Raw genomic sequence first — 21,493 nt, forward strand, 5'->3', positions numbered from 1 at the left:
GTGGATTTGAAAAAGTCCCATGCTATTTATAATTTAGTCCTCAGAAATATAGGTTGCAAGAATTAAGGAAAAACCAAAAGTAATAATAGGGAAATTTGTAAATGTCTGTTCTTAATGTTTAGCATACTTCCCAACATGCAACAAACTTGAAATTTGGCATGTGGGTTTCTTCCAGACTGTACACAATGCAAAAAGTATAAAAATAGACTTTTGTATTTGGGGGGGTGGGGGGGTGCAATAATGCATATATATTGCACGGCAAGTGAGCGGTGACGTTACATCAGTGATGTCACCCGCATGCGGCAGCGTCACACAGTGTGCCTGCTGACGTCACGCACCCCCCCCCCCCACCCTCCGCATAGGCCGTGTATTAATCCAAGACAAGAATCCAAGTCTCAGGCGAAGCCGGGTCGCAAAGCTAGTAATTTCATATAAGTGACCACGAGTCTGACATTTAACTCACTTGCTGGCTCTGCGATCCAACATTTGCATCGCAGGCAGCTAAAGGGTCATGTTTATGCAGCGTATTAGTGACGGGGCTGGGATGTTAATCTTACTCAAGGGGCAACAACCTCGGTCTAGAACCCAGAGCCTCAGATTATGGCTCAGTGCCCTGAGACAAACATCGGTCCACAGAGCCGCAGTCATCTCTCAAAAAATAAACACGAGTGTGTAATTACATGTGCATTGCCCTTTTAGATATAACTTGTTTATTGATGTATCATACTTTATTTTAAGCACTCCCAATCGTGTGCAATGATCAACTCGGTACAACACGTGGATAATATCAACTGAGACAACACATTTATACATCTTAAAGTTACTACACAACCAATTGCCATGATCACAATAATTTATTCTTTTCAATAATACGTACCTCTAATTTTTATTTAATGGTTGCGAGTTCATCAAACCTTACGTTTCATAAGATTCTCATTGAGAAAATATCAATCATAATTGCTATTGCACATTGCTACAGATGGGTTCAGGTGAGTATACAGAGCACTGCTTCATTGTTCTCTCTGAGAGCAAGGTTATTGCTGCCTGCTGCAAGTATCCGTGTCCCTATGTGAGTGTGTGCCTCTGTTTTTAGTAAGGACGAGCACATTTTTGTTCATCACATTAACCACCACCTCACGGACCTACACAGGTCTCTTCCGCGAGGTCCACACATTGACGGGAATGCAACATTATTTTAATCATATGCAATTGTAACGATGTGCAATGGCTTGTTGCGTTGCGTGCTCGTTGGATTAATTTTTTTTTTAACATTATGGTTTTTAATATAACGTTTCAAATATATACGCCAATTGTATTTTCTACTATTTTTCTAATCGTATTTTTGTTTTAAATATGCTAAATCTGAACTCCGGTCATCCTCGCAGCGACTTTTGGCTAACCATCGAAAAAAGCCCGTCACCGCATTGCACACTTTCATGATGCGCGTCTTCGGCCGTCTGGAAAGTTCTTCCTTCAGATATTAGGAAACCACTGGAGCTATGCCCTTTGAAATCTAGATTTAAAACTCATTTCTTGAGAGCAGTTTTTTTTGTGTTTAGTTTGTTCTTCCCCCGCCCGGTTGGTTGTACGATGCGAAATTAGTTCAACACACCTGCAACTGGAATGGTAGTCGTAGCATAATAGTAATTATGATAATTATCATCATCGCCATCCATAACAGTGCACTGCTGAGTGTAGGGCTTCTCTGTGCTGTGTAGGTCACATGATCTGTTGGAGCGGGCTTGACCACACTGGTCAATGCGGGTTTCCAGGGATGGAGGTGGAGGACAAGACCGGTTTAGATATCACTCACCACTGACATTAGGTGTGGCTGAGACTAAAACTCAGGACGCTGGATATACAGGCTGCTTCAAAAACATGTTAACGCTGAGATGAGGCTAACGTTTTTAATGGGAAAAGAACGAATACACTGTAACATGATAACAAATGTCATGTTAATAGCTTCAAAAAGTAAGTCTCCACTTGTTCGACATCATTGTCAACACATGTCTGGAATCTTCTCCAGGTGGTCTCCAGAGACCGGAGGCACATTTATTGTGGTGTTCTTGCAAATTCTCAGAAGTGTTAACATTCTTTTGAAGCACACTGTATAGCGAAGTGCTCACCACTGTTTCCCCACTCAACTCCATTAGTGTCATAATGATAGTTCATATTATTGGAGTGTAACAATGTGTCTTTGGTACAATGTATATTATTGCGATAATCTTAGTACTGCAACTATACGATTTAAATCAAACACTGCACTTAGCCTCTCCTTAGAGCACACAGAATGGTTCTGAAAGGCACACATTGGCGCAAGTATCATTTGTTCACAAAGTAGAGTTCATGAGCAAAGCAGGATGGAATGTGTATTCTACAAAAAGCCGAGCCTAATATAGAAAATGCATTTCACAATTGAATAACTATCAACAATCACATGTGCTCGGCATTACTGATTCAAGTATTTGCCATCGGTAAAACAAGTCTTATGATAACAAAGTAATGGACCGAAGAAAACAATGTTATATGACTCCAATTTTACATGTTAGTTAATATAATGTTTGCACACGATTATTAAACGAATAACTGATATCTTGAAATTCTAACCATAAAAGGGAAACAGTACACAGACTTAAATTGTTCTTGTTTACTTCTTCCACTTCTAGAAGCTGAAAAAAAATATATCCATAATTAGCGTTAAATATATATACACACAAAAGTGTGTGGTTTCGACTGAGTATATACCACATTTGTGAATTCATGCATCAGAAATAAAAGGACGCAGCTGCTGGAAGAAGTGTTAAACGGAATGTCAGCTAGTCGATTGAACGCACAACGTGGTGGAATATGCAAAGAGAAGATGCGGCAAAGAATGTTACAGAGTAAATATTGCACACAGCAGCAGAGTATCACAAGCAGGAGCTCCAACATTTGAATGTATTCATGATCATTATATGAACCTTATGGCGGGACTCCGGGGTCCTATAAGCCCCCGGCTCTCGCATAAACTGCGTTGCGACGACATTTTATGTCTGTTGAAGGCGAACGACACGGCGATCAATTCCTCTCGACGAGCTCTACACGATGTGCTAATCAAAGTTTAAAAGTTTTGTTTTTTCTGCGCATTCGTCCTCGCTGCTGCGCTTGGACGACACGACAACAGAATGATCCGCGCCAGGCGGGTCGCGGCGTTTATGTGCGCGGTGGAACGGAGTCGCCAAAAATAAATTACGATTTTGACATCTGTTTATTCGGGACCCCGGAGTCCCGCCATAAGGTTCATATAATGATGTTTATAAATCGTATAAGGTAAAGGTGCAGCCCTGCAATTGCTTGCTCAGGCCACTTATGGTGGAAGGGCCTCCACTTGAAAGTCTCCTCGAGAGAGTCTCCCTATAGAAAGTAGTAGCGGCCTACTCTTCCATGCTGATCAGCCGTCTTGGAAGAGGTGGAAGTACCCACATTTTACGCCACCACATATAATCTGACAATCGACTGTGCTGTACCCAGAGGCGTGGTGGTGTGGGGGGGGGAATTGAAGAAACTTGCATTGTTTCAACTGTCGTGCCAGGTGATTGAATCGAACCAGCGATCTCTGGATTTCAAGTCCAATGTGCAATTACCACCGTGGCAGCATAACGAGTTCAGTAGATTCCTTTAATTATCTCCATTAAGAGCCGAACGTAAGGGTAGTAATAAGCTGTAGTAATATAAAAAGTTTAAGGAAATGTATTTTGATGATAACAATATTGTAGGTGACTGCTGATTATTATGACATTGGAGATGGTAACGGTTAGTCTTGCAACTATTGGTTGATTTATCGTAACTTCAACGAGTAGAATTAGAAATGGGCATACAATTTGTGTGCCAATTGCATGAATAAATAAGTTCGCACACGTGCCTCAAAAGGTCTGTTAAGCGCACCGGATAGAGGTCGACGGGAATTGATGACATTATCGTTGATGCTCACCGCATCATACAGGGCACACCCTGTGGGGAGTTTCTGACAGTCTGGTGGCCCAGTATACAAACATTTTGTATAAAGAAATGTTCTACAATTGATCAATTTAAGCAATTAATGATGTTAGCACTAATTCTGATAAACCTAATATTATTATTCTTGGGTCTTTCGGTAAAGTCACCTATATTGATGTTTCGATCGCAACACAAGCAATCGTCATCAGGAGAAAAAAGAGTGGGAAAGCTGCTGAGGCAGGCTCTTTTAAAGGTTTGAAATGGGTGTAGCCCAAGGGTCATAAGTGAAGTGGGTGGGGCTAGTGATGTTAAAGTGAGAAATTTGCATGTAAATGTAAGATCGGAGAGCTACCTCCATAACGACGAAGGCGCGGAGGTGGCCATTGTATTGTGAGAGATTAGCATGTCAATGTCAGGTGGCAGAGCCACCGCCACATCGAGGACATGAGCGATGGTGGCTGTGTTAGTGTGAGACATTTAACCTGTTAATCTAAAACCAGAGAGCCGAAAATAACTACTAACATTTGAAGGTAGGATGGAAACATCACAGCCAGTTATGACTTAAACTGGTTAATAACGTCCTTCCAATGATTTCTCAGTTTGTACCCCTCTTCTCAGTTGAAATTGTGTTTGTGTCTATATATATGGATGGCTTCATGAACAAATCTTTGTTGATAGCCAGTGGGCTTGCAAAGTGCCTTCGTATTAGAGAAATTAATTTCGTGTGAGCCCACCACATTAAAACAATGGTCCTACCGTGTTTCAGATCTGCCTTATGTTCACGAACACGGTCCGAGACATATCGCTTAGTTTCCCCAATAATATTATTATTGTTTGAAAGTGATGTTGATTTGATGCGTTAGAAGATTATATTGAAGAGGGTGACGGTGGATATGACCTTAAGGATATTGATCACAAAGCGCCCTCTCCCCTCGCCGTCATGGGGAAGCAGGGGGAGGTGGCGAGGTACCTGGGTGGGGTGGTTGGGAGTTTGGGATACCAGAAAACATTCCATTCGAAATTAAGCCCTGACATTGATCTTGTCGATGATGTTCATCACTACTGCAATAACAAGGATTAAGACACCGACTCAGTTCTCTGTGCCTACACATCTGGCAGGTACTGGTCCTCAAGGCCAGGCATGTATGTGAATCCCACAAAGGCGTCCGCAGCCTCGTCCACATTGGCACAGACGGAGCTCGTGTCGCTCGACTGTGCCATCGACATGGACAGCGGCTCCGCTGTGAAGGCCGGGTCAAAGTTGTGCAGGTCACAGGGTCCACTCTGAAGAGACAAAAGCACACACATGGTTGGGTGGTGGCGTAGTGGTGAGCACAGTCACCCACATAGTGGCCACGTGAATTGTCACTGCTGCCCGTTGCTTTCTGCTTACATATTCAACGACACATCGTCAAGTTAAAAGGCCTCGCTACTTTCATTCGACATTGCTCGTCTCCATGAGTGGCTCTTATTCAGTGGGGCGACATTACACGTATTTTTCAAAGGACAATGACTGTCCATTTCCCACAGAGTGGTACTCTTTTCACTGAGCTCAGTTGGAGGAAGGGCTGAGTCTGCCCTAAGCAAACTCACCAGTTTGGTTCAGGAAGGAAGGTCAAAGACCCTTAGGGACATGTTATGCCAATGTTATAACACGTAACAAAAGTTCGAAAATGATTCTCATCACAATTAGCAATATTATTCAGAATTGTGGTTATTTACTTGTAGGCTTTCTATGTATTTAGTGCAGAAGACACACTCGATACAGATGGGGGCAGCCAAAAGACCTGCCATTGGGCAGAGGTACAAAGGGAAAATTGGCAGTAAAATGGAAGCCTCCAACCTGAGCAAGTTCTTTTAGTTTGTGAAGGGATATTTGGACCACACTCTGGCTGGTCTTGCAATATGCACATTTTATATCTCCGTGGTATTGTCTGTATTAACTCACCACGCCAGGATTATATGGAGAAGGGATTCTCTTTGCATCCAGGTCATTCCAGTTGATCGTGGAGAAGAACACGTGGTTCTTAATTTCCAGCTGCGACAAAAAGAAGGGTATGATAGATTCACTGTGTCCAGCTCAGCACGTTACGCTGCACAGTATTCATTAAAAACCCATTATATTGAGTATTTAGGCACATGAGCTTGACCTAAATTCCACAGGTATTTGCTCCTGTAAAGCAATACGGCAAATGTACATTGGTTTCACGATTATCACAAATTGGCAGTGTTTATTTATTTCTTTTCTGTTTCCATATATCTCTCTCCAGTTCAGATATCACCCACCACTGGTGTTAGCCACGTCTGGGTTCATACCACAGTGCTATAACCACCGCACCATCTTTCCCCTCCTCCCCAACATGTTTATGAAATTCACTGGCATAAACATCTTTGTGCTGCGTCCCGTGAGGTAGCCATGGGATGAACCGAGGTCCATTTGGTGGAACACGCCCAAGCGAATGACGTGAAAAGGCCTATTGCAGTGGCGCAGTGTCCGTACGATGTCGCTGGTGGCCCCCAGCCGCTGGTGTGGGTCCTTGTGCAGGAGCCCCTCCAGCACGGAGATCGCCGCGTTTGTGGTGCAGGGCCTCAGCTGCAGCGGCTGGTGCAGGATCGATTCGTACATCTGCTTCAGGTTCTTGCTGTAGAACGGAGGCTGCGGCACGCACGCGCACACGCACGCACGCACGCACGGAAACACACCACGAACCATCGACGTCACCTTGAAGTCAACAGAGGCAAGGCCCTCTTGCATAACGTATGCACGAGCGTTATGATTACTGCAATTATCACTCACAAAATTAACAATTTTTGTATTTTACCAGGTAAGGCCCACTGAGCTATATCGCTCTTTTCCACCTTTGCTATCACGGTTATGATTCCTGTGTCAGTATTTCTGAACTCGACAGTTGTTCCCATGCTGGGTGCATGAGCGCGCAAGCTGTAGTGTAACATGGTGGATGGTAACGGTGGTGGTATGTGTGTATGTTTAACTTCTTTCACACCGTACGTATCCATCCAACTGTGCCAATCGGAGGTGTAGTAGTGGTGGTGGTCTCGTGCGCGTGTCGTCTGCGAGAGACCCTCACCAGCCCATAGAGCATCTCGTAAAGCACACAGCCCAGACACCACCAGTCCACCGTCCGGTCGTACGGGTGCTTCTTCAGAACCTCGGGTGCCAAATACTGGTGCACAAAACGCGAAACACGTGCAAAGTCCGACGCGAGGAGTAAGCGACTGAATTACTATTTGCACCCTTTTGTCAATAGACTGGTGGGTGAAGGCCTCGCCAGTCATGGCAGTTGCTTCACCGTATTTCACCGCTCTGGTTCATGAGAATTGGTGAATGGGAGTCACAGTCCCAGTTCAGGTCTCGCCCACTACTGATGTTAGCCATGGCCGTGAATTTACCTTGGCATTGGTGCACAGGTTGGCGCACTGCTATGAAAGCCAACAACCTGAGTTCGATTCCTGGCCACAGCAGGCATCAGTGGCTAGTGGTGCCAGAAGCTGGGTACCCACCCTCTCCAGCAACGCACACCATCATGGTGAAACAAAGTCAAACAAATCCCCATAACCATAAACGAAAGAGAATATGGAGGCCTTCATCCCCCAGTGGATTGACAAAGGGCTGTAAATTGTTATTTTTTAATGAATTTTCCATAGATGTAAAATAGGTGCTCAGTAACAGCACTTCCTCTTTACAAGTCTATAAAATAACAACGAGATCTTTGTCTTCATGCTGCAGGTACAGTTTATGCAAACGTTTTACTTGATTTGCTAATGATAAGGCCATGCATTACATTAAATAGCAGCACTTATAAAAACAGGATGGGCGGAAGGGCACACTCCTGTGAAATGCAAAAATGGGGTTTAGGTATAAAATGGGCAAACGAGTCCCGTAAAATACAGGATGGGTGAATCACGCCCACAAAATCAGAACGGACACATTCATCTTGTAAAACCCAACAAAATGCTGGACACCACACCTCTGGGGTCCCACAGAAGGTGCAGGTGGTGCTGTTTGGGTCGATGCCTTCCTTGCACAGCCCAAAGTCGGTGAGCACGATGTGGCCCTGTGTGACAACAAACAAACCGACATCACGCGGTGAAATATTCCATTACGCATTGCCATTTACATCTTCATTGAACACGCCTCACTGCTGTAGCATTTTGGTCCAGAGAGGTATCCTCAGACCAATTAAAAAGTATACTACTTATAATAATGACCCACCTTCCCTTGTCCAGAAATGCATCACTGAGTCTTAGGACAATTTTTCAGGTGGTTCATACATCGGAACGATTGGCTAAATAGCGTTTGGCTAATGGGAGAACACTGGAATGTCTGGAGAATATACGAAAGGATAACAAATGATAAACATCTGCGGGAATAACACTCGAAGGTCCACAACATAAGGGTCCAATCTACGTGCAGTACTGCCATCTTCTGGCCACATAAGCCCAGTCAATGGGTTTCGTAGTTTCACAAACTTGTGTGAGCTACCAATGCTCGCCTCTTAAAAGTGCACCATCCAAGGGTGGCACAGTCGGGTTTTTTACAATCGGGTTTAATTTTCTTTTTATATTAAACCCGATCATCTGAGATTGGGAGAAATCCGGTTTAATTGGTTCTAATTGCAGAACCGCACTTCGCCAACTTCTCAACGATGGGCTTCATCCATTCCAAGCTAAGGAACTCACTGGCGCCCACGATTGTGGAGAAGCTCATGTTCATCAAGACCAACCTGCCCACCGCATTCTACGACTACCCCGTGCCCGACGGCCCCGAGTACGATAGCAGCACCGACGAGGAAGCAGCCTAAGCCTATCAGACTTTCGTATTCATTAAACCAGGTTTTAATTCCCCGAAATCGGGTTTAATTGTATTAAAGAAAAAACCCGATGCCTGCCGCTGGAAAAATCGGGTTTTTTCCACCCATGGCACCATCATGCCTGGCTCACATTTTTGTGAGAAACCAAATGAGTTTAAATTGTGGAGGTAACCGGGTAGCTCAGAGGCCAGAGCGCTGAGCTGGCACGACTGAGATTCGGGTTTTGAATCTGGGAAGCTGCCCGTGATTAAACCGCGTCCCCAAACCGTCGCGGTCGAGTGTCTCACGGCCCCCAGTCACAATGGATGGACAGGAAAAACCCAACCAAATTGAGTTCGGGTTTTTCCACTTGATTTGGCTAAATTCCAGCGCTTTCATGTGCCAGAACACATGGGGAAATGTGCCCCCTACTGTGTAAAGACTAAAAGGCCAAATTAAGGTTATTTTTGGGAAGTCTGCGAAAATCCTTTTTTTCTTGGACCGTTCCCTGTCACACGATGTTATCCTCTCTGTGAGATTTCCAAATGGAGTGGTCATCTCCTGACATCATGCCCATAGCAGAAAACTTAAATTAATTTAGAAAAAAAAAACGCAGTATGCAGCATAAAATGCATTAAAGTAGCAGCGTACAATAGAACACTTTAATAAAAAAATAATAACAGGTTTTACCCTTTCAAACAATACGTTTCAAAGACTTGATTCCTTGCAAAAGGTTTCTATTTGATATTTGAACATCTTAACACCTGTTTAATTGCCAAAAAGCGTAAAACCTCTTCTTATTTTTTCTATCTACGTGGCTTTACCGAAATACCCAAAGAATAATTATTTTTCATACTTTGAAACTGGCAAAAAGGCCCCATGAGACAGATTATACAATAAATAAACTGCATGGAAAATATGTCACAATTATAATGTTATACTCTTATATGCATCCTTTTATAAGATTTTAATTAAATTTATTCAAAGTTATGATTCGAATTAATAATATATTTAGTCAAGTTTTTATTCTTTGGTTTACATTGCGTCTTGTTTGTAGAGCCTTTTTCCCTCCAATAGCTAAAGCTGCACGAATCAATATAAAAATGCATTTTTACACCCAACATTCGATGCATATAGCTTGCGTGAACAATCTATTTGAATTGATTGACGAATTAATGATAAGTGTAATACAAAACAGGGTCACCACCTCTGAGGTAAAACAAAAACAAACCCCGGGACATTATGGGAAGATGAATATCTCAAGATAGCGGAAGAAGGGATAACTAAATGTAAACGCATTGTCACAGCTCACAAAGCGCAGAACGCAGTTAGAATTTCGTTGGGCATAGACCATACATAGGCTGCCGAAATTCTAGTTACATTAACTCCTATTGGTGGGTTACACACAGTCATACAAAGCATGTATGTAATTCATTTACTGGCGTTCACTTGTTTAGGCAAATGCAATGTGGCAAAATGGTGATCATATAAATAATAGCACCTCCCATTAGTGCAGTTAGCTACATATGGTGCAAAAACAATTCAACATCACAGCATGGTTGGCTACGTATGGTGCAGATAATTCCATTTACCTGGAAGTCCAAGAGGATATTTTCTGGCTTCAAGTCCCTTAAAAACAAAATCAGACAATTGTAATGTATTGTAAAAAAGTCAAAGTCTAACAATGTAAACATACGGACTTGACTTCCTTCACACGACAGTGTCCATCACATGCTGTCCAGGGAACCCAGCGAAATAGATATGGCATCAAACTAAGCTACTCATACTCTTTGGTTCTTTCGGTAAAGTCACGTAGGTATAAAATCAATTAAAATTTTATTTTATTTTTATTTTACCGAAATAACCAAAGAGTATGGATTCCTGCAGTCACGAAAGCTTCAAATTAAGCTACTCATGATAAGGCAAGTAGCTATGCATCGATTCACATTAGTTCTTGTACTCTCCATAAACATCTACGTATTGCATTGTGCAGGGAAGAGTCGATCGTGTTTGGTTCGTAGATGTCAGAATGTCAGCTAAAGGAGGGAACAAGCCCAAAACGAAGTCCACTGCACAAACTGAGTGATGAATCAAATCGTGTATGTAGGAACTAGATGGACTTGTTGCATGGCAATCACAAGACCATGAGAGATGGTGGAAGCTTCTTCTAGCAGTAGATGGAACGTGGCTGATAATTAGAATTCAAAGTTGAACCTCATTACTTCACTTTGATTCTTTGCCACGGCTAACATCAGTGGCAAGTGATATCTGAACTGATTTTGAGCATCCCCCCTTCACCAACCCACTCTGGCTAGTGTGGTGAAGCACAGTCAAAACCCAAATGTCAGGGTGTGACGAGGCCCTCATCCAGCAGTGGATTGACAAATGGTTCTAAATTTGTATTTAAAACATAGAAATGTTGTTTCTAATTTGGTTAATGTAAACTCTGTAGCCGCTACAGGCACTGAACGTACCACAATTGGCAAAATAATATTCTTGGATCGAAGCGTGATCCTGAATCACCACAATTACACCAAATCGCAAGGGAGTGGTATAATCTTACACACCCATTTCTTGCAGTAACTGAAAAAGTTATGTTGTAATCAATAAAACACGCCCAAAATTATTAAATCACCTGCCGCTACGGGCTGATAGTACTTAAACACTGTTATTATCGACAACACACATGCTAACCGCATAACTACTGTGGGGAAAATTCAAGCTACTTTTTATTTTATTATCGTTGTTGCACGGGCCAGTTATAAGAAATGTTTGTGAATGATGACAGTGGCTGTGCAAGGGTAATAATGATTAACACTGCCCAGCGATTTCACAAACTGTCACACTTCAGGATTGTGATCAAAGGAACAATGTTTTTGACATGATGAAAGTGGCGGCCACGTCAATTCCCACACACGTGCATCGCAGCACATATTACGAGTTTAATCATTCATATTAATCGATGGCTTGTTACACCAATTGCATTTTATACTAAATTATGATTCACAGTAATTGTCACCAAACATCACGTTTTTCGAATAGTGGAGCTCAATAGACTCTCACCTGATTATATAAACAAGTTAAACGACATATTTTTGATTCACAAATGCTGTGAAGAAGGCCCGGTGCCTATGTTACGCAAGTTTTCCTTTTAAGGCAGTGTTTTTGACAAATGTGTTTTTGTTCTTGGTATTTGTACTTGTGCAACACACTGCCAACGCAGTATCACTAAATCATTATAATTTGTTAAAAATGGAACATCGTAGGTTACGTGAGCCCCTGATCACGTGGGCTCATTGCTCGCACAGCGTTGCTTTCAGAGTTTGAATGCGGCACAGACTTGCACTGCATTCAACTCTGAAAGCCACGCTTGGTGTAAAACGAGCCCCACCCCCCCCCCCCGTGTGCTCACGCACGCACGACGCGGCTAACTACATGCCACATGCAAAGCATGCGGGCAGACATTTTTAGCGCAAAAAAATAAAACCCCACGACGATGTCTGTTACTTGTTCCTGGACTGCTTCCAATCAGGACAGGTTTGGCCAGCATTCCATGTGAAAAAAAAACTGGCAGAGGCTATGTATGTGATCTTAGCTATCAGCATAAAAACCTGCCCCAGGGAGCCGGGGTTACGCGATTGCCGAGATTAGCACTCGTGGCAGTAAACGTTTAAGGGGGCTGTTCGACCCTGTTCTTTACGAGCAGCAGGAGGTGGGTCCTGGGTTGAAGCCCCAAGCAAATGCCAGAGACAGAACAGGTGATTTGCGCTGTGTAGGGAGTATGACAGCCTCAGCCTGGTCGCCAAATAAATGAAAGAAATTATGTATATACCTATGAAAAAATTGCATTTAGATTAATTTAATTTGTGTACTCAGTTAAATACATCCCAGCGATGAATGATTCGCGTGTGTTTGTAAAAAGACAAAGAGCAAAGCACTGTTTAATCCTCACAGACCACAGGCAGTGCCACCTTGTGGCTATGACGGGCTTTGTTGATTGGTATTTCTGGAATTTTTGAATGATACAGTAATACCTCGGTATAAGAAGTGGATGTGTTCCTGGAGCTTCATTCGTTAATTCAAACTTCGTATTTTGAGTAACTTATAACATTTAGCACTATGGAGGATGCGTTCCCAGCCTTCATAACTTACCATTTTATACTATAAATACTTCATAACTTACCATTTCATACAATACATACTTCATAATTTCGCATTCATATTGTTTATATTGAAAGTAATATATTGTATACAATAAAGTATTAAAGTTAAATACAAATTACATTAAAAAAAATCTGTGTACTCAATCCATATTATTATAATTTAATTCTTATTTAGTACTGTCGATCTATAAATCTATGTTTTACCCATGTCAGTACATTTATTATTTAACTTTAGTTTTCGTTTTATGTGTAAAATAATCGTAATTAATTAAAAGTTTGTTTCACCGAAACTTCATTTATCGAATGTACGCATATGGAGGTATTACTGTACTAGAAAACCGAGACGCTTTGTGTCATGGTGAGCGCACTAAACTTTGTATTCCAGTAGTCAACGGCTATATTCGGTGTCCTAGCACAACATTCGAAACAATCGTGCGAGTTTCTTAAACTCCCCCCTCGGAGCTCTGTCCACCCAGCAGACTAAACGGGTTCACCACAAGTTAGTCAGTTGGCAGGCCGCATGTCGCGGGCAATGTGTGGATATCCCCATCTCCTGCAACGTGCCCGGCCAGCGTGGAAGAGTAGACCAAAATACCCTCGAGATGGGGCTCTTTCCACTAGCAATGACGTAGGAAAGAAATTGCAGAGGTGCACCTATGCCCTGCACATAAGAAGCTGGGTCCACAAGATGACTTGATTTTTGATGTCTCAAGTAATCAAAACCAGTTTCCCAGCAGCAACAAACTTTGGTTGTTTGATGGAGGAACAGCGTTGGGGCTCCATGACCCACACAGTCACCTCAAACTGATAACGATGGTGGTGATAATGACGTTATGATGACGACGACGACAACGATGATAGGGGTTGATGTGATTATGGACTGGGTGAAGGTGTGTTACGTGGTTACCTGTACACAATGTTCAGGGAGTGGAGATATCCAATTGCGCTGCCAATCTCGGCAGCGTAAAACTGTGCACGAGATTCTGGAAAACTTCCCTGTCTCTGTAAGTGGAAAAACAGCTGCCAGCACACACACACACACAAACACACACAAGGTGAAAGATCATCTGTTCAGCCTCGACAGACTCCAGGCTGTTAGTGAGCATCAATTGCGTCTGAAAAAGACAAAACACCCAGTTGCTTTTGTCTCCACACTGGTCGAGTTTACATGCCATTGCAGGTATTCATTTCAGTGGCAATTGATATTTAAGAGGCCCACATCAATGTTTCGTCAGCCACCACAAGTTAAACATGGGATGCTGGTAATGCAGTGAGTTAAGTCACAAGCTGGTAAAGCAAATTAACTGCATAAACAAGAACAAAAGCCTGTATCACTTTCTGTGACATTTTATTTCAAGTTCAGTATATGAAGTATACTGATCAACAACAATAATATAAAAAAAAATATTTACAATCCTTTGTTAATCCAGTGTTGGATGAATGTCTCCCTTCACCATGTCAGCCATGAGGGTTGTTTGACCATACTTTACCACGCTGGTCAATGTTGGTTGGTTAAGGGGAGATTGAGGTCCGGTTCAGGTATCACTCACCATAGCCAGGAACCAAACTGGGTTCATTGTGCAGCGGATACATAAATACCGCAGTAATGATTTTGTAAAGTGAAAACAGAGACATTGCAGTGAGATTGAAAGGCTGAAACTGCAGACGAATTGTGATTCGATTCTGGATCATGATGAACATGTATATCCTGTTTCTTCTGTTAAATTTGTTCCATCAGTCTAATCATAACAAAGAAAATGGCAAAGTGATTTCCTGCTCAAATGAGCATTGAGAAAGTGTTAATATGCTGTACACAGCTCTTAGCCAGTGGTGGAAATTCCAGTTGATGTGACATGGCCGAGTCCATCCATTCGACGGCCACTGCTCATTCCTGACAAAGTGGTGTTTATTTTATCAACCCTGGAGGGACGATGGGCTGAATCAAGCGAGGATATGAACTCTCAACCTTCCGATTGCAAGCCACTCACTCGATGAGAACTGAGCCACCTGTCCAATAAACATGACAGTTGTACATAATCCACGGAAATCATAAACATTGCCATCGATTCATATACGTACTATTTTGGTTAGATTATCAGGAGTTTTTAGAATTGATTTTAATTGAAAAGTTGATGGACCACTACATGCCTCGTACCCACCTCACCACCGTTGACATAATCCATGACAAAGTACAATTTGTCTGCCGACTGGAACGAGTAGTGCAGGCCCACCAGGAAAGGATGACGCACATTCTTCACCAGGACATTTCTCTCTGCCATGATGTGCTTCTCCTAGTAGCAGCAGTATAGCAGCAGGACACAATCATGCAAAGGCAAAGCTCCCCCATATAGCATTAACAGACTGTTGGTGCAAGTGCTGTTAGCGAGTGTCTATGAAGACCGGCACGGCACACGATGGGGTGGGTGGCCAGCACCACAACCAACATTTACACATCGCACAGGTACTCATTTGAGGCTGAGTAGACCTAGGGGAGGCCTAGTACCGGTTCAGATATTTGTCACTGGTGTTGGCCGTGAGCGACAATCGTACTCGGGTCACCAAATTCGTGCTTACCGCGACACTAACGCTCCTCACTATCATGCGCGCACGCACACACACGTTTAAAGAAGGTCAATTTACTTATAATACTTACGCAAATGGAATGCAGCCATCATGAAATTGTCACAAACTGGATGTGCAATCCAGAGGTCGCCCTGTCTCTTTCCCGGTGCAGTAATTAGAATGGCAACTTTTCTAAACCTCCCTCGAGTGGACACTCTTCCGGCAGCAGTGGTGTGAGCGGTGCAATTTCAGTGTTCCACATTTATATTACCACACGTAAAAATACGTCTTCAATTGAAAACCAAACAGGAATCCCAGCGTACTTTTGCATGATGACATCACTATTGTTGTGCCTGTTCGGAATATAACCTTACGATGGCCACCCGCACAAAAGAGCCGAAATTGTGGCTTTTAAAAAAGATTCAATAGGACATTTTGTTTTGTACGATGCAATGGGATTTGCACTTAGTTTTGAGCATGTGTGCGAGAGCTCATCAAAATAATTTAAAGGATTACCTCCTTCTTTTGCAGTATTATTGACTTTTTCATCACTTTTACAGCATAGAATATCCCATCGCTCTTGTGTTTTGCAAGCAGAACCTGTGAACGACATACATTGCAATGTATTCATCTATTTCGTTGCTGTGTTTCGTTTATTGGTTTTTGCTTTCATAATTTTGGTCACCCAGTTCACTCTTGCAAATGAGTCATCCTGGTCTCTTTAGTTCTCACCTGGTTACACAAACACACTTGAATCTTGATGTGTTGGTATGTATAAGTGTGTGTGTGTGCGTCATTATTTCAGTATGCAGCCCATATTTCCCATCTTATTTTACATGTATAGAGCGCCTAAACTCAAGGCGCTTGATATCGTTTAAAAAATAAACGGTAACAGAAGAATGCTTATGATGACAGGGGCATGCAAAGATTGAGTAATGAGTGACCGCGATAGAGGGTACTTAGGGATCACGAAGGGGTGGGGGAGGTACGGAAAGGAGTGGAGGGGCGATGGGAGGGAAGAGGAAGGGAATGGGCAAAAGAGAAGAGGTGAGGTTTTAATAGAGGAACGGAAGGAGGTTAAGCAGGGGGACTGTGTGTGTGTGTGCAAGTTTTTCATCAGCAGCAGCACAATGAGCTACAAGCCGTGGCATCTCATATGATGTGACTGCCCTGTGTCCTGTTGGTGGGCACTGTTCCAAATGCACACACACCACAATTGTCCATGTATATATCTATTTAGATACTAAAAAAATACCTATCAAATACAAATGTTTACAGGTGTCCTGGAGTGATTATCAAATTACACGCGATTGCAGCACACGTGAAAAGTAATACACAGGAAAACAATGCACATGAATGGATTCTGTACCGCTTTCCAACGTGCGTTTGTCCTCGAAGGTGTTTAATTTGCGATAATAACGTTACCGTCCGAGTCGCACAATGTCATGACGACGTTATGCATGAGCATGGTGTATGATGCCATGGACTTTGCCCCGGGGGGCCTTATCCATTTAGCGCTCATTTTTTATCGGCAAGTTTTGGGCATCTTTTTGATCAATTTGGCCAGTTTTCAACAGGCTAAGTCGTACTGGGAGCACAACTTTATACCAAAATGCAATTTGCATTGGATGACCTCTACAATAGTTAGCATGACCTGCTGCAGACAGAGCTCATCAATGCTTTCAACCTGAGTTAGAAAACATTAAAGTTGAATACACAACTGAGCAATATTAATAAATCCATAGAATACCAAAGACACTAATGGATTGTAAGCAGATTATCGTTTACATTATGGGATGTACCTTTCCAAAACTGCCCTTTCCAAGGATGGTTAGAAAATCAAAGTCCGACGGCTTTGCCCTGTGGTGAGAAAAAACAAGGAAGACGTCTGCATGATTCTGTCACCAGCCAAATAGCTGAAACCTTGGTGGAGACATCTACTTATACGTTCTACAAAGCATGGGACATGTTAGCATATAATGGCTTACTCTTGCAGATGATGTCACAGTGTATACAATTACAACTTCACAACTGATGGAGCACTTTAGAAACAGACCGTGACAATATTGGCTTGTGGTTGGTATTGACTTTTAACTCTGAGAAAAGTGTCTCAGAATAATGGATAAAAACCACTCACTACCAGCTGCCGTTATGTCACCGAGTATTTGCTAAGCCAAGCATAATACGGCTGTTTGTGCACTTACTGTAGATTTGCAGAGGGCCCCAAGTTTATGTGGTCTGCATCATTCTGTGAAAATAAATATATATGTAGCTTTAAGAACAATATACAGTTCTTACATAACAGAGCACTAGTGTGGTGATTGCAAAGTAATTCATTCAAACCCACATCTGTGTCAAATTAATCTCATTATCAGTGTCATCATCATCATCATAAGTCTCATCTTGTCAGGGTTGATGAAGTGAGTTACACCGTGTGCAATTGTAATGATAGGTGGGAAATCGACAGCGCCGCCGGTTGCAAGGACAACCTGGGCTTTGGCAGAGGCATATGGGTAAAAACGATCGCTCCTTAGCAAATATTTCACCGTAGTGGAAAGTGTTCCAAGCAAAGGGGTGCGCTGGTGTCCAAACCCATGGCACAAGAAACCCAGATAAGTTTGAGTGATCGGGTCCTATGTGCAGTTGAGGTGTTATTTCATCTGCCTCTGCTTCTTTGTCCAAACAATCCCTCTTGTCTGCTTTCTTTATAGGCACGCCAACAATTCATATACTGTATCTACCAGCCACGGAATACTAGGAAACACGTACATTCAGAAGTGTGTTTCCTTGCTACAATCTGCTGTCTTACTGCTTTCGAAGCCGTAATTTTTGTAAAATTCTAGTCGATTTTAATATAAGAATATAAACCGCTTATTTTAGATTATTATCAACGTACAGGATTTGACAGAACCACTGGATTTGCCTCCGGTTTCGGCATTGTTTGTGTGAAACATCAAATCCAAGTTTATTTACACTGCTTCAGGAGAACTCCTCTTATCTACAGTGACGTGGGAGTTAAAACTTTGAGAATCATATTATCCACGAATGTATTTGTGAAATTATTCAATTCAGAATTTGCGGTTAATATTTTCCTGAAATGAATGCTGGGAAAAGGGATGGTCAAGATAATAGAAGTCGAGGGTAATAGGGCTGTGGATGAGAGTAATCCTACCGCATATAAGTGTCGCATTTCGATTGTGGAACGTAATAAATCAATACCATGTTTATGTGGTCTTCATCAGCCATCGGCTCCTGTGTCTGGTTCCGGGGGTTATCAAGTTGGAGGAATTTCCGTACGTCTGGACTGCACGACACAATGAAGCACACACACATAAACTCTTCCAATCCTGCTCATCATCATAAATATATATAACATATCACATAACATTATGTAACAAGCATCGGTGTAGTGATTCACGCAGTGATGAACTCAGTAATCTGAGTTAAAGTCCTGGTCACACCTAACATCAGTGGAGAGTGACATCTGAACTTGTTGTGGACCCTGCCTGCCCCCCCTCTTTATCAACACGCACTGACCAGCGTGGTGAAGTATGGTCAAAAAGCCCCCATAACCGAAACGACATGCAGCGGTGGATTGACAAAGGGCTGGAATTTTTTTTACATTATATTATTAGACAGTGTAAGATTAACCCCACGTATATATATACCACACACCCACACAATATACAAATTCCCAATTTAGACTTATAGACTGTTAGGACTACTTGAAATTGGGTCCATCTTTTTTAAACACCCTGTATTAAGGCTGACACGACGCTTCAACGGGTGGTGTGGCCAGAACCACTCCGTTCCACCTCTGTCTCCACTGCGTGTATCTTCATGTACCACACCAGGCACTCGTTTCAAGCTGAGTTGGCTTAGAGGTGGCCCAGGAAATCAGTATCCCATTGATGTTATCCCCGTGGTTACGGATTTAATTCAGGTCGCAAGGTTCATTCTCGTGTGCTAACCATTGCAGCACTAGTCCGCCCACCACCCACACATGTGTAATATGTCCTGCATATACACTGTAGTGAATATTCTACTCTACTCATAATAAGCAAACCACACTGGGCAATCAATGCAATAATCGGAACTTATGTTTAGCAATGCTTTTTAATAGCTCCGGTGACTTATAAAATAATTATTGAACCGAGTAGCCTCTGTGCATGCACGCATGTGGATTTGGCTGATACGGGTGTGGGTACGTGGCCCTCGCCAACATTCCTTGGGGCTGCGTGTCAAATTCAGTTGACACAACAATCTTTAACGTCACCTAAGTCCCAACGCGTGGATAATGTGCTGTATAAACAGACCTCTTTATTTATATGAAATAGTGAGGCATTTAAAGTGTTTTTTTCTTTCTTTAAATCTGCTATCACAATTTTAGCCTGATTGTGCTATCGCCTTCACGGCATAAGACGCAGAATCAATTTTAGTTTTTGATCTCCTCTCCTGCACCGTGTTCACTAGGTCCAAGAACTACAAACGCGTAATGATACTACGTTGAGGTTCAACTATCAGATATAATGCATCTTGTGATAAAATTGCATGTCCAGTAATGAGACGTAAACTCAAGACGTGAGATTATATAACCAAAAAAACATACAAATTGCCTGTTAAAACACACACGCATTCTACTTACGTTTGGCACATGCCGGGGTTTGACACCACTTTTTGCGTGAAGTCATTTAAACCAGTTTTCCGGTGTTTAAGAAAAGCTGAAGTAAAAAAAAGAACACGCATACATAATCACACACATATCCTCCCACTGGTCGACTTTGAGCACCATAACTGCCCCCTAAGTATAATGCCCTGAATACTGTACAATTTTGTTTGTCATGTGATGATGAAGTCAATGGTTGAAACAATAAACTAACTACACTTCATAACGTCGTTTATTTATGGGTGGCAATGCAGGATCTCAGGGGTACTGGCTCTGCCCTCCATCCCCTGAGCCACCAGGCCACCTTATTACCTCCTATAATTACCCAGAAATGTCTGTCCGTCCCGCACGTGACGTCACTCAACATGATGCCCCCCTCATTAATATTCATGAATGGGTGGATTTTAACACGAACGCAGAGGAAGGTCGAATTGAATTCAATAATTTATTGCGCAAAGTCGCTTCAGAAAGTGACGGTAAAAAATACATCTACGCAGCACAGTGCTACATCCGTGCGTGATGCCACTGAAAAATGAGGCCCCCCCCCCTTCATTAATATTTATGCCCGCGTGGAAATTTACACAAACGCACAAGGTCGCGCACTCCACATGCCGCACCCCTCCCCAATAACCATTAGCTGGTGACGTCACTCCACATTGGACCCCCACCCCGCATTAATAATCATGAGCTGAACAATTTTTCTATTGAATATTTCAGATTTACTGCAATATACACCCGTCCGACTGCAGGTATTGTGGTCAATGCAAACATGACTCCTTGTAAAAAAGGTGTCAGTTTTGTTGCCAGATAAAAGGGTAAAAAAACTATTATCATAGATGCAGTTTCTTGTTGATTTGAAGCTTTCGTGACTGCAGGAATCACTCTTTGGTTCTTTCGGTAAAGTCACGTAGAAAAATAATAATAGATCACGACGTTTCGATCGCCACACAAGCAATCGTCCTCAGGTGTGATTCTATCCCACCTATCCCACCTGGGATAGATTCTATCCCACCTGAGGACGATTGCTTGTGTGGCGATCGAAACGTCGTGATCTGTTATTATTTTTCTACGTGACTTTACCGAAAGAACCAAAGGGTACAGTTTCTTGTTTTCACGATTTCTTTTTTTATATCGTACGCATGCTAATTTATGTCGGAATTAAATTTGCTTAAAATCATTAAAAACCATTGTGTGTATTGTTTACTGTCAAATTAAGTTCGAGTCGCACGATAATAATTGTTTTGCCATGGAGCCTCATCATGATCACCATCATCAGCCATGGCCTATCCACTGCTGACACGATCCCTCGTGATATG

The 21,493-nt window shown here is 42.5% G+C and overlaps 1 protein-coding gene across 3 annotated transcripts in view; it reads right to left on the reverse strand.

Moving 5' to 3' along the window:
- Positions 1-687: 687 nt before the first annotated feature.
- LOC144722322 (serine/threonine-protein kinase Sgk2-like) overlaps positions 688-21,493 on the reverse strand; it is a 36,524-nt gene continuing 15,718 nt past the window's right edge. For all 3 annotated transcript variants that reach the window (XM_078600491.1, XM_078600492.1, XM_078600493.1), the window contains 13 exons: positions 20,157-20,232; positions 18,731-18,815; positions 17,716-17,759; positions 17,314-17,371; positions 16,028-16,111; positions 15,109-15,240; positions 13,857-13,969; positions 10,379-10,415; positions 7,965-8,051; positions 7,065-7,160; positions 6,476-6,631; positions 5,924-6,013; positions 688-5,259 (listed from right to left, as the gene is read on the reverse strand). In XM_078600491.1, coding sequence (XP_078456617.1) covers positions 5,080-5,259; positions 5,924-6,013; positions 6,476-6,631; positions 7,065-7,160; positions 7,965-8,051; positions 10,379-10,415; positions 13,857-13,969; positions 15,109-15,240; positions 16,028-16,111; positions 17,314-17,371; positions 17,716-17,759; positions 18,731-18,815; positions 20,157-20,232 — 1,238 coding nt within the window. In that variant the 3' untranslated portion in view covers positions 688-5,079. The remainder of the gene's footprint in view (positions 5,260-5,923; positions 6,014-6,475; positions 6,632-7,064; positions 7,161-7,964; positions 8,052-10,378; positions 10,416-13,856; positions 13,970-15,108; positions 15,241-16,027; positions 16,112-17,313; positions 17,372-17,715; positions 17,760-18,730; positions 18,816-20,156; positions 20,233-21,493) is intronic.

The sequence above is a fragment of the Lampetra planeri genome, chromosome 14 (genome assembly GCF_965212315.1).
Source record: "Lampetra planeri chromosome 14, kcLamPlan1.2.h2, whole genome shotgun sequence".
Taxonomy (NCBI): Eukaryota; Metazoa; Chordata; class Hyperoartia; order Petromyzontiformes; family Petromyzontidae; genus Lampetra; species Lampetra planeri.